Source organism: Leptonychotes weddellii, chromosome 1 (assembly GCF_054177405.1).
Source record: "Leptonychotes weddellii isolate Sample4059 chromosome 1, ASM5417740v2, whole genome shotgun sequence".
Classification (NCBI taxonomy): domain Eukaryota; kingdom Metazoa; phylum Chordata; class Mammalia; order Carnivora; family Phocidae; genus Leptonychotes; species Leptonychotes weddellii.
In genome coordinates, this window is record NC_138369.1 from 81,310,695 (window position 1) to 81,322,422 (window position 11,728).

Sequence of the window (11,728 nt, forward strand, 5' to 3'; positions counted from 1 at the left end):
GATGTTTGTTCTTAGATCTACTACAATGCAAGTTATATAAACACATTTCCTAATACTGAACCATCTTTGTATCAGTCATGCTAAAACTACCTTAAAATGTGCTATAGATTCTGTTTACTAATATTTTATTTAGGACTTTTGCAGCAATATTCATATGTGAGATTGGTCTGTGGGGTTTTTGGTACAATCTTTATCAGATTTAGATATCAACATTATACTTGCTTCATAAAAAGAAAACTAAACTTTCCTTCATTCTTCTACATTTTCTAAGTTTACCTAACATTAGGGATTATTTGGTACTTTCCTCCTGAAACCATCTGGGCCAAGCACTTTTTTGTGGGAGTTAATTCTTTGATAACCTTCTCTATTCCTTCTGTGGAAATTTTTGTCACTTTCCACCTCCAGTAAGATGAATTTCAGTGAATTATATTTTTCTAGGAAAGTAATCATTTATCAAATTTATTTGTACCAAGTTATGAGAGTAATCTTATGTTTGTTTGAATACCCTTTTACTGGCTATCTCTCCCTTTTATTTATTTATGGCATTTGAGCTTTCTTTCTTGATTGAGAAAGCTAAAGGACTGTCTTTGTTTTTTTATGAACTGTTACTTATTTTACATCTAATTACTTTCTGCTTTTATTTATCTTTATTAAAGAATTTTGGGGGAGGGACCTAAATATCAGAACTATGGGATTCCATTAAGTCAGTGATGGGGGAAATCCATAGCTTTTAAATACTTTATGTAAATAATGAAAATTAAAATAAGTAAATATTCAACTCAAAAAAGAAAGTAAAGAAAATAGATGGCAATAAAGATAAAGTGTTCGACCTTCTTCAAGTCAGATGCTGACAAGATGGAAGCCAACTGCTAAATCATTCTCCTAGATTGGCCCCTGGATGTGGACTACTACGGGATGACGACATCCTAGAACACTCTGAATTCATGGCTACTGCTCCAAGCACAGGGCAACCATCTCCTCAGGTGGCCCAGGCATCTTAACCAGACACAGGATGGAAGTATAGTTTTTCCATGCAGATCTTTAAAAATATTCTACTACTAGCAATCCATAACAGCAAAGGAGCAGCTTTTGTGCAACTCAATCCCTACTAGTAATTAATATTAAGCTGAACTGTGTCCAAAATGACCTGTACACAGTTACTATAGCTACTTTAAAATTAAAGCTAAAGCTAAAATACGCCAAAGTCTACAAGGTTGCATGAATCTCAGCAATTAAGTGTAAAATTTTATGTTTACCAATGTTTAGTATTTAAAGGAATTTATTTCCTGAAACCGTATCTACCATCTTCAATTTCAATTATATTTGACAGACATTAAGAGCACACCAGGGAAAATATTTATAACAAATAAAAAGAAAGCATACAAAATTACACATGTAGTAATGACTTTGCAAAACAAAATATAAATATGCCATATTTTATACACCAAAATATTCACAGTGGTAGTAACTCCTTGAAGGTAAAAATCCCTGTCCTACTCGTCTTTCTAGTGCCATTTTACAGAAGAGTTCCTGGTACAAAGTAGGTATTCAGTAAGTGCTTGCTGGAAAAAATGAAAGTGAACAATATACATCTTCAAAAAAAAGGTACTCGATCAAGTAAATATATGAAATTTTAATATTTTTATCTGAAATATACAAAGGACTAAAGACAAAGTCAATACCTAACTAAAATTCTCTGAAGTAACTTCATTATTACAAAGTTAAATCTTGAGTCAAAAATCCAAATCTAAAAATATGGTCTCAAAAATCACATATCTACATATAACACTAAGAAAGTAAATTGTCTTATGCTGCATCATCATCATCCACAGCAGCATAGATGGCTTGATTCCTCCTCTTAATTTTCTTTCTTTGTTCAGGTTCATGTTCATCACTCAGCCTCTTCGATGGCAACTCTAAGTCATTTCCATCCTCTGACTCCGGAGCCTCACCAAGTTTCCCCTCTCTGCCATCTGGGGAACCCAATGTATCATCAGAAGATACAACCATGGAACCCGGCAAGATCCTGACATCAGAGAAGCTTGCAGAGAAGTCAGAAGCTTGATCAGAAGGTTCTACAGATGGTGTATTCATGTCACTATGCGTACTTACAATACTATCTTCATCTTCCTCTTCTTCATCTAACATTATTTCATCTGGATTAATTGAGGACAGGGCAGATGTATCTGTGTTATATTCACTACGGTCTTCTCCAGAGTCATTACTCTCCATGTCATCCTGCTCTTCAAATTCACCACACAAGTGATGTTCTTCCTTGGCCTTCTGAAGCCTGACATTCATGTCAGTGATGCCAAGTTGGGCACAAAACTCAGTAGTTTGAGGATTGATCCTATGAACCAACTGCATTTGTGTCTGTGGCCTGCTAGGGTCATAACAAGCAGCTGTTATGCTAAAGTTACATGGAACTTTGAGGTCATGATTCAGTATTTCCAATACTTTGTTCATAGCTTCTTCTGTTGCACTATAATCCCACCTACAAAAGTCCAAAACAATAGCTTTTTACATTTTATCAGCCTCAGACAATAAAAGATGAAATCTAACTATGGACTTCATGTGCAAGGATAAAATATAAACCATATATAAAAATTCCATCTAACAAAATTATAGTTAATTTGCCAAAGGACCATTTTGAAATAAAAACAATTCTTAGAAAAAACTTAACTCACACTCTAAAACAAGTACAAATTACTTTAATGTGTTAACCAAATCTCCACTATATTATAGTTAGTTTTACACATGCTTATTCATCTATATACTTATCTGGGTTGGTATTCCCATCATCCAATTTTATATCCCTTGATGGAAAATTTGTAGTTTTCCATACCAGTCAGTAAACCCTGAATTACTCTGACACTCATTTAACAATAATTCCCTTGATTAAAAAAAGAAAAGAAAAAGGTGGAGGGGACAAAAATTGGGTATGCAACAGAGAGAGCAAACCCTAAATAAGGTCAGACTTACCTTGTATGCAGGCCATTATTTTCAGGCATATTCCAGAGGCGCTCAGTCACATTAATAAGATCATCAGTAGCCCTGAGAACAGTGAGCCATTCAATATCATACTCTAAGTACTCAGGAGCACTGGGGTCATGTTCTATTTCTATTACCTATAGAAAAGAAATCAGTAATTTTAAGAATGCATTTCTACTTTTAATATTCTAAGAATTTCAATTTAATAGCTAACAAACACGTAACTTAAGTGTTCCCAAAGAATTCTCAGAATACATAAATTATAGAGCATAAATAAATTCTAAGGGAAAATTAATATTTTTCTAATCATTGGAAGAGCAAAACTATATCGCAAAGTTATTTCATTTTCATTTTACCTGAAGAAAGTCTCTATGTGGTAAGCATTTGTCCAAGGCTAAAAATTTGGTTGCTTTGGCTGTCTGTCCTTTATCCTTGGCCTAGAAATATGAACCATGATTTAAGAAAAAATGTTAAAATATCACATGTAATTCATACACAGAACAGGATGGAAACAATCTTTATTAAACATACCCCTAAGTCGTGTGTCAAGCAACAACTGTCACTGTTCCAAAGTAAGTTAGTTCTATAACCACTTGTGTAAATGACAGGCAAGGCACTTAAACTCTCTGGGCTTCAACTTCCTAACAAAAGTCAAAGCAGACACAAATGCTGATGATAATATTGATACTGTTAAAGCACATAACACAAAGGTTAATGATAACAGAAGAGCTTAAAAGTAATCTGGCAGAGCTAAAACTAAACAACTTTTAGAAGAAATTATACGGAAAAATCTTTATAACCTTGGGTTGGGCAAAGATCTCTTAGATACAACACCAAAAGTAGGTATGATACATTCACAGAATGAAAGATTGTTCAACAATAAAAATGAAAGAAATACTAAACCTGCTGAATGAATGAACCTCAAAAACAAGCAAAGGAAAGAAACCACAAGCCAAAGACTACAGATTTTTGATCCCATTTATATAAGTGTTCAGAAAAGGCAAATCCACAGAGACACAAAGCAGATCAGTGGGTGCCTGGGGCTGAGGGTGAGAACACGGACTCACAGCAAATAGACACAAAAGATCTTTTGGGGTGCTGGAAATGTTCTAAAACTAGGCTATGTGATATTTGCTCTGGAAACATCTGGAACTCTGGAAATATACTAAAACTCACTGAACTGTACATTTAAAAAGGTGAATTTTATGTTATGTAAATTATACTCCAATGAAACTATTTAAAAAAAATGCACTGGCAGAAAGAAACATGGGTAGGAGGTTGTGGGTCACAAACACGAAGATCATACTGGATGCAGTAAAAAAGTGACTCGGAGAATAGTAAGGCACATGGAAGAAAAGAGACAAGGAAGCAGGCTATGGGCCATCCTGCTGTGGGCCAGGTTTTAGTTCACTGGTGGTGAGGGACTAAGAGAGGTGCAAGGCACACAGATTACAGGCAGATGATGGCAGCAGGGCAGTTCTGAGGAAAGGTGACTTTTGGTATTGGAAAAAGGGGCTGAAACAGAACACTGGCAAAGTCAGAGGAGGTTGAGGAGCTAAGAAAAAGGGATCAAACCATATTAATTCAGAGATTTAAGTCCCTGAGGTTGACAGAAGATGGATGGGGAGGAAAGTACCAAATCTGATGCTTCAATAAAAATCCAGGAGTGTCATGAGCCCTAGGAGACAGAAGAGAGTAACACAGATGTAGAAAAGGTGACTGATATAAACCAATGACTTGGACATTAAAAGAGAATAATCACTTTGGCAGTGGCCCAAAGGAAAATAAAAGGAGTAACCTTGCCTCCTCCTCCCAGTGAAACTGGGGAGTGAGGATAAGCCCACAACAGCAAGGGCCTACAGGAGTATTTTCAAACAGAACTTTCCAATCTGTATTTGAGGAACATCATTAAAGTGTACCCCCACCATGGAAAAGTGTTGGGTCAAGTTCAGGAAGCACTGCACACCACACTCCACTCTTGGAGAAAGGCAGTGCCCATTAACACATTAAAGACTCTCAGAAATTTTATAGAAGCCTTTGAGAAGAAATCTCTAACCTTGTTAACCCAGCATTTTCTAAATGGTTTCTCTATGGAATACTTTATGGGGCAAGTCAGAGCTTGGTGAGAATGGGAGGGGAAAGGGAGAGCCACGCCATTTCCATAAAAGCCTAATTGTAAGTATAAATTTATTCTCTACCTTCCATCGAGCACTATCATCCAAGCAGTTTCCCCAAGGAAAACTCTGGGAGTCCCTCTCTGTCACCAAATCCTGATGATTCTGCTTCCAAAATCTCTCTGGAACCTGCGTTCTCTGTGTTCCCTCTCCACCGCAGGTTAGAACCTTGTCTTTTTATGCCTCCCATTTTACTTACTACAGTCCATACACAAAACTGCTACCAAACTAACCTTTCTGAAATGAAAATCTGGTTTCATCACTCCTCAACTTTCCCCCTTACCTTCTGGCTAAAACCCAAACTCCAGAGCATGGCCCAGAAGGCAGCTATGATCTCGTTCCAGCCTCATCTCTCCCTCTGCCTCAGCCATAGGGACTGCTGCAGTCCCCCAGTGCGTATCAGCACCAGGCATTCAGGCCACCAGCCTTTGCACACACTGATCGCTCTACCCGGATGGTGTTACCTAGATTCTACTGCTTCCTGGCACAGTCGATTCCTCTGGAAAACCTTCTCCATCTCTTCATCTCCTGTCCACATCCCCATCTCAGTGCAGTATGGCGGAGGTGCTCCCACGGTATCCCGGCACTTTTCATCACCAATTTATTACACTATTTTATAATCACCTGCGTGTCTCTTCCCCCCAAGGATATGGAGTTACTCACAAGAGCAAAGTTATCTTTGATCTCTTTCTCTCAATTTACAACTGTGCCCACAGTGCCTTAGGCCACACATATCTGGTAAGTGTTTGTTAAATGAAAGAATAAATATTTTTGGTTTCTACCTGATGCTGCATCAAGGCTGCAAACTTCACGTGAAGGTGTGCGGAAAACCAGTACGTGGGCTTGAAGTGCTCTAAGAGCTCTGAGGCAGCAGGACTTCCCAAGGTGTTATTTTCCACTTCTTGTCGGAAAAAAGATTTTGTCTTAAGAAGCTGCTGCTTATTTCCATAATGATAGATCTTTCTTGGCCAATCGTGAGATAAGAATATGTCCATAGGCTGCTTCAGCTTTAACAGAAAAAGAAAGAAAACTTAAAAAAAAAAAAGATCAAAAGCAATCCCTGGCTTTCTCTCCACTACCGCACAACCGTTTGCCCACTTAGAGCTTTAGATTTCTCTGTAATTCATTCTAAGGAAACTTCATTTAAGAAGGTCACAGAAACACTAAGAAATACTAAGCTCACTCATCTAAGCCAGGAGAAACCGCCTTCCCTCTCCTCACAAATCACCCCTATTTTCCATGGCAAGGCAGGGCCATACAGATACACTGGGATCAGACTGTCAGCCAGCTATGGTCTTTGGTAGAGGGCCTCTAAAATATATAGTAACTGTCATTCTTTTCCTTTCTAGTGAATAAACTGTTTTAAGATACAGAGACACCAGATTTCATGAGATCTATAATGTAAATAATACAGTAAAACCCAAAGGTATATATTCCTTTTTTTTTCCCTAATGGACTCATATAGCATACACCTAAAAAACTGTGTTTACTACATAAATTATAGTAGAGGTATTTAAGGTGGCTGGTGTCTTCATGGGGAGGCCACAAAATACACTCCATACTTTACTGATCCCCAGCACCTTCAAGTAATTTGCAACAAATACCTGGAAAACTAAATTAAAATAACTTAAGTGGTTCAAGATGATGCAAGATATGACAGATATGACTAATCACTGAATAACTGATTCAGGCAGTAAGTGCAATGAAATTTCAGAATAGGCTGATAGCTTTAAAACAGAGCACTGGTGGGGCACCTGGGTGGCTCAGCTGGTTAAGCGTCTGACCCTTAATCTCAGCTCAGGTCTTGATCTCGGGGTCATGAGTTCAAGCCTTACATTGGGCCCCACGCTGGGCATGGAGCCTACTTAAAAAACCAAACCAAACAAAAAACTAGAACACTGGTATCTAAGCTGGTTCTTCAAAGACTGGTAGGACTGAAATGGGGAAAAGGGAAAAAGCATTCAAGGTAGGGAACTGTTATGAGTAGGGTATTAAAGAAATGCCCGCAAAGCATCCTCATGCTCCTGCAGAGACTGTAGGGTATGGTGGGAAGGGCCTGAGAGCATCAGGCAGGCTCCACCCCTTAATTCCTTGGGAAATCCCGGGGAAGGCTACTTACCTATCTGAGCCTTGACCTCGCATCCTTAATGTGACAAAGTCAGAGTAACACCTACTTCACAGAATTGTGTGGCAATTATATGAAATATCATGTGTGAAAACTGCTTAGCCCAGTGTCAGGCATTTAATGTGTTCTCAAACAAAAACCTAGTTTCACCTACTCTCCAGTTAAGCCAAGTGTTCCAAAGCCACCTTCACAATTTTACCATTTTTTTTCTATCATTTTTACCACTATTTATTTCCTATTTAATACCATTAGTTAAAATATTTTAATATTTTCTTTAAAGTATCACTTTATGTCAATAGATATTCTTTAGCCTTATCCTAAGTAGTAATATCTGAAGTCATGGATTAAATGTTCTATTTTATTATTACTCCCTAAAATAAATTCATAACATTAGAATTAAAAAATGTTCATCTGTGAAACTCCTAAAACAACTCAAGATCCAAATTTTAGAAATACTGAATTAAGTCTTCTTGGAAGTTGTATACCAAAATGATCAAAATACACTTTGGTACAGAATTGCTTTAACATTTTTTCAAGTCTGCTATAATGTACTTTTTACATACCTGTTTTAATTTATAGACTTCAATATTTCTCACATGATATATACTCCTTATTGTAGCTGGATTATAAGGGGGGCACTCAAAATGACCTTAAATTAAAGAAGAGAAATAAGCTATATTCAACTCCCTTAAATAGCGCAAATACAAATATATACATACACTTCAAAACTGAGGTCTGTCATTAATGCTTTTGGTTCTTAAAAATTTTACGAAGACACTGCTCTTAAAGTGCTGGTATTTTCTACTAATAAGTGATCACTAACTATAAATCTAAATAACTGAGGGGCTTATGATTTTTTAAATTAAATTATATTTAATATGGAATATGTTGGTTATTCATAGTTTAAAAATTTAAAAGATACCATCAGAATGGAATGAGAAGAGTTCCTCCAGAGAGTAGACCAGTGATGCCTAGGGCTGGGGTGGGAGCAGAGATTAACTACAAAACTTTTAGGAATGATAGAAATGTTCTAAATCTGGATGGTTGCATAACCCTATAAAGTCACTAAAACTCATTGAGTTGTATACTTCCAAAGACATGTAAATTTTACCTCTACAAAGCTGCTAAAACAATGGGAGGCAGGGATCCTCCTATTCCTGTCCCCCAGCCATCAGTAACACTACCTAGAGGCAACCAGTGTTAATCAGGTTTTAGTATTTTATTCCAGGGGTATCAACTATGCATATAATAATACACAAACTTCTTTATCCTTCCTTTTTTTTTTTACACAAATGGCAGTATAGTTTATACATGTCCTGTGCCTTGTTTTTTGCACTTATCTTGGCGTTCTTTGTATATGTCACACATAGAGCTGCTTCTCTTCCTTTTTAAAAAAAAAAATAGCTTCATAGCACTACATTGTATTATCATGATACAGTTAATTAGTTCCTACCTTTTGTCATTACAAACAAGGCTGAAATAAAAAAATGTGTACACATCATTTTGCACTTACGGAATATATCTGTAAATTACATTCCTGGAAATAGAACTCCTGGGTTTTATAATTTCCACAGACTACCAGCTGTCCTCCAAAGAGTGGGAGGAAATTTGCACCCACACTTGCCATGAAGGAGACGGCCTATTTTTGTACTCCTGTGCCAATAGTTTAGAATCATGGGGAACAGCGCAGCAGGGAACAGACTTGTGATTTAACAGTTACATTGAGAATATAAGTTTTAGCTGCCAACTCATAAAAATTTGAAATCAATGTGAACCCAAGTTATTCCTTTAACTTGAAAACCAAGGTATAATCTTTTCAGATACAGTGGAATGAATAAGTACAGTGTGGTATACTTCTACAATGGAATACTACTCACAAATTAAAATGAATAGAGTGAGATATATCAACATGGATTCCAAAAACTAAATAGTAAACAATGAAGCAAGCTGCAGGAAGATACATGCAAAATGATACATTCACATGAAGTTTAAAACATGCTATATCATACACTGTTTAAAGCTGTTACACAACTCGTAATGACGTAATCAAGCTAATGACAAATACCAAATTCAGAAGAATGACTGCCTGGTGAGGAAAGGGAAGGATAAAAGGAGAAGAATGGGACTGAGGACAGATAAACAGTGAGCTTTGACTGTATCTATACTGTTTCATTTCTTCAAAATCCTAACTAAAAGTTACAAAATACAAAGACTTGATAAAACTAGATGGTGGATACGTAAATAGTATGTTCTAGTGTTCTCAACATTTTCCTATGTATAAAATATTTCATTAAAAAAAGTAATAATAGTTCAGAGAAAAAATCCAATGAAAAAGTCAAACTATATATTACGCTTAAGTTACTCTGAAGCATGCAAGTTCTAAAGCTTAAAAACAATTCTTAGAATAATACCTTTTCGATAGTCATGAGATTTAAAGATACCAGAGATGCCACCAATCCTTACGCCTCGGTATTTTACTACACCAGCCAAACCTGAAAAAGCACACAGTTAAATAAAATTACCATAGGCAGAAGCAATCTCTTTACTAACTAAATGAATAGTTTAAAGGCCTAGAACTCCATGCAGTCCTAAAATTATTTGAAAATTAAATGTCATGATGAAGTTACTCTCTTACATAGTGATATGCCAACAATATATAAGGCAGACTAGGGAGGAGAGGCCTAGAAGCAGAGAGGCAAGAGACTAAGCAGAAGGGAAGGAACAAATGAGATTAGGTGTGTTAAGGGAGAAACAGACATAATTTGGTACCTAATCGAATTTTACAGTGGGTTGGGGGGGGAATAAGGAAAAATGTCCTATGATGGATTTATAGGTTATAAATCTGAAAGTCAACAGATATAAAGAACCTGCAGTTTCTATATTTCATTTCTGACTGACCATCTTCAAACACCTTCTCACAATATTGCAGCTGTCAAAAAATCAACCAGTAACGAAGTAGAGAAATTACATTTCTTAAATTATGATGTCATCATTAGAGCTATAAAGATTTTATTTATTTGAGGGAAAGAAAGCACGAGCTAGGGGAGGTGCAGAGGGAGAGAGAGAATCTCTCAAGCAGACTCCACGCTGAGCAAGGAGACCAACGTGGGGCTCTATCTCACAATGCTGAAATCATGGCCTGAGCCGAAACCCAGAGTTGTATGCTCAACTGAGTGAGCCACCCCGGTGCCCCGCTATAGACATTTAAATAAAGAGAAGAAAGGCCTGTATAGTCTAACAGGACTAGAATTGAACCTGAATCTAAACACAGATTACAAGTAAAGCAGAGGATAAAAGGAACATGTTAAATAACATAAGAAATTCCAATCAGCTAAATCCAGAAAGCAGGAAATTCTATAAGACAAATTTCTCATTTTCGTCAACAAATAAACAACATGCGGTGGGGGAGAAAAAGGGACCGTTACAGCCTAAGAGGCTTTAGAATCATGACAGTCAAATGAAATGTGTGGACCTGGTTTGGAGTCTATTTGAACAAGACAATTGTAAAACCAACCTCTTTGTGATAATCACAGAAATCTGAACATGAACTAGGCAACAGATAATGGGAATTACTGCTATTTTAGTTAAGTATAATAATGGTACTGTAGCTGTGATATTTTTAAAAATCCTTATCTCTTAAAAATATGTACTGACGTATTCACAGGTGAAATAATCTGATGGCTGGGATTTGTTTTACAATACTCCAGTCACTTCTTCCCACAAACAAGTCTGGAGGGGAGTGGGGTTGATATAAAGATGGCAGAATGATAATAGTTGTTGAAGCTGGTTAATAGGTACAAAGACTCATTATACTATTCTGTATTTTTGTGTATGTCTAACAATTTCCATTATAATAAGTTTAAGTTTTCTTAATTTAATAGAGTAAGAAAAATAAAGGGATTGCAAATAGTGTAAAAGGCCTTTACAATTATATTTATTATTACTACATTATCTATATTGCTTAAAACACTAGATGAAGCATGGACATATTTTCATGATTACCTACTTAAATTAACTGTTTTATTTAAATTTTCATAATTAACTATTTAAATTAAGAGGCATTCCCCAAAAAACTATACATCTCAAGATGCTGCCCAACTATTATACAAATCCTGACAGGCTCTTCCATTCCAAACAAATCAAAACATTACTCACTAACACATACCTAAATAATAAATGTTTGGCGCCACCCAGCCACCATAGGGTAACTCTTGCAAATGATTTGAGGCTTCATGGTTTCCCCCAATGAAGACTGTGAGAACTGGGGCCTTTTTCTCTCCAGAGTAATACCTAGAACATAAGGGTAAAGTTGTCAGTTGGCATAGCAGAAATCAGACATAGAGAAAAGCAGTAACTCGTGCCTATAAAATTGGGCATAGCAGAAAAGCAAAATAAGATCCAAAGGAAAAATCTGAGCGCACTATAAAAAACTCTAAAC

At 36.5% G+C, this 11,728-nt stretch overlaps 1 protein-coding gene across 1 annotated transcript in view; it reads right to left on the minus strand.

The window, feature by feature from the left end:
- Positions 1 to 1,261: 1,261 nt before the first annotated feature.
- Positions 1,262 to 11,728, minus strand: part of DBR1 (debranching RNA lariats 1) — an 11,575-nt gene continuing 1,108 nt past the window's right edge. The window contains exons 2-8 of the mRNA XM_006727902.3: positions 11,456 to 11,580; positions 9,702 to 9,782; positions 7,854 to 7,939; positions 5,948 to 6,172; positions 3,348 to 3,428; positions 2,983 to 3,128; positions 1,262 to 2,494 (exon numbers count right to left, since the gene is read on the minus strand). Of these exons, the coding sequence (XP_006727965.1) occupies positions 1,807 to 2,494; positions 2,983 to 3,128; positions 3,348 to 3,428; positions 5,948 to 6,172; positions 7,854 to 7,939; positions 9,702 to 9,782; positions 11,456 to 11,580 (1,432 nt within the window). The 3' untranslated portion in view covers positions 1,262 to 1,806. The remainder of the gene's footprint in view (positions 2,495 to 2,982; positions 3,129 to 3,347; positions 3,429 to 5,947; positions 6,173 to 7,853; positions 7,940 to 9,701; positions 9,783 to 11,455; positions 11,581 to 11,728) is intronic.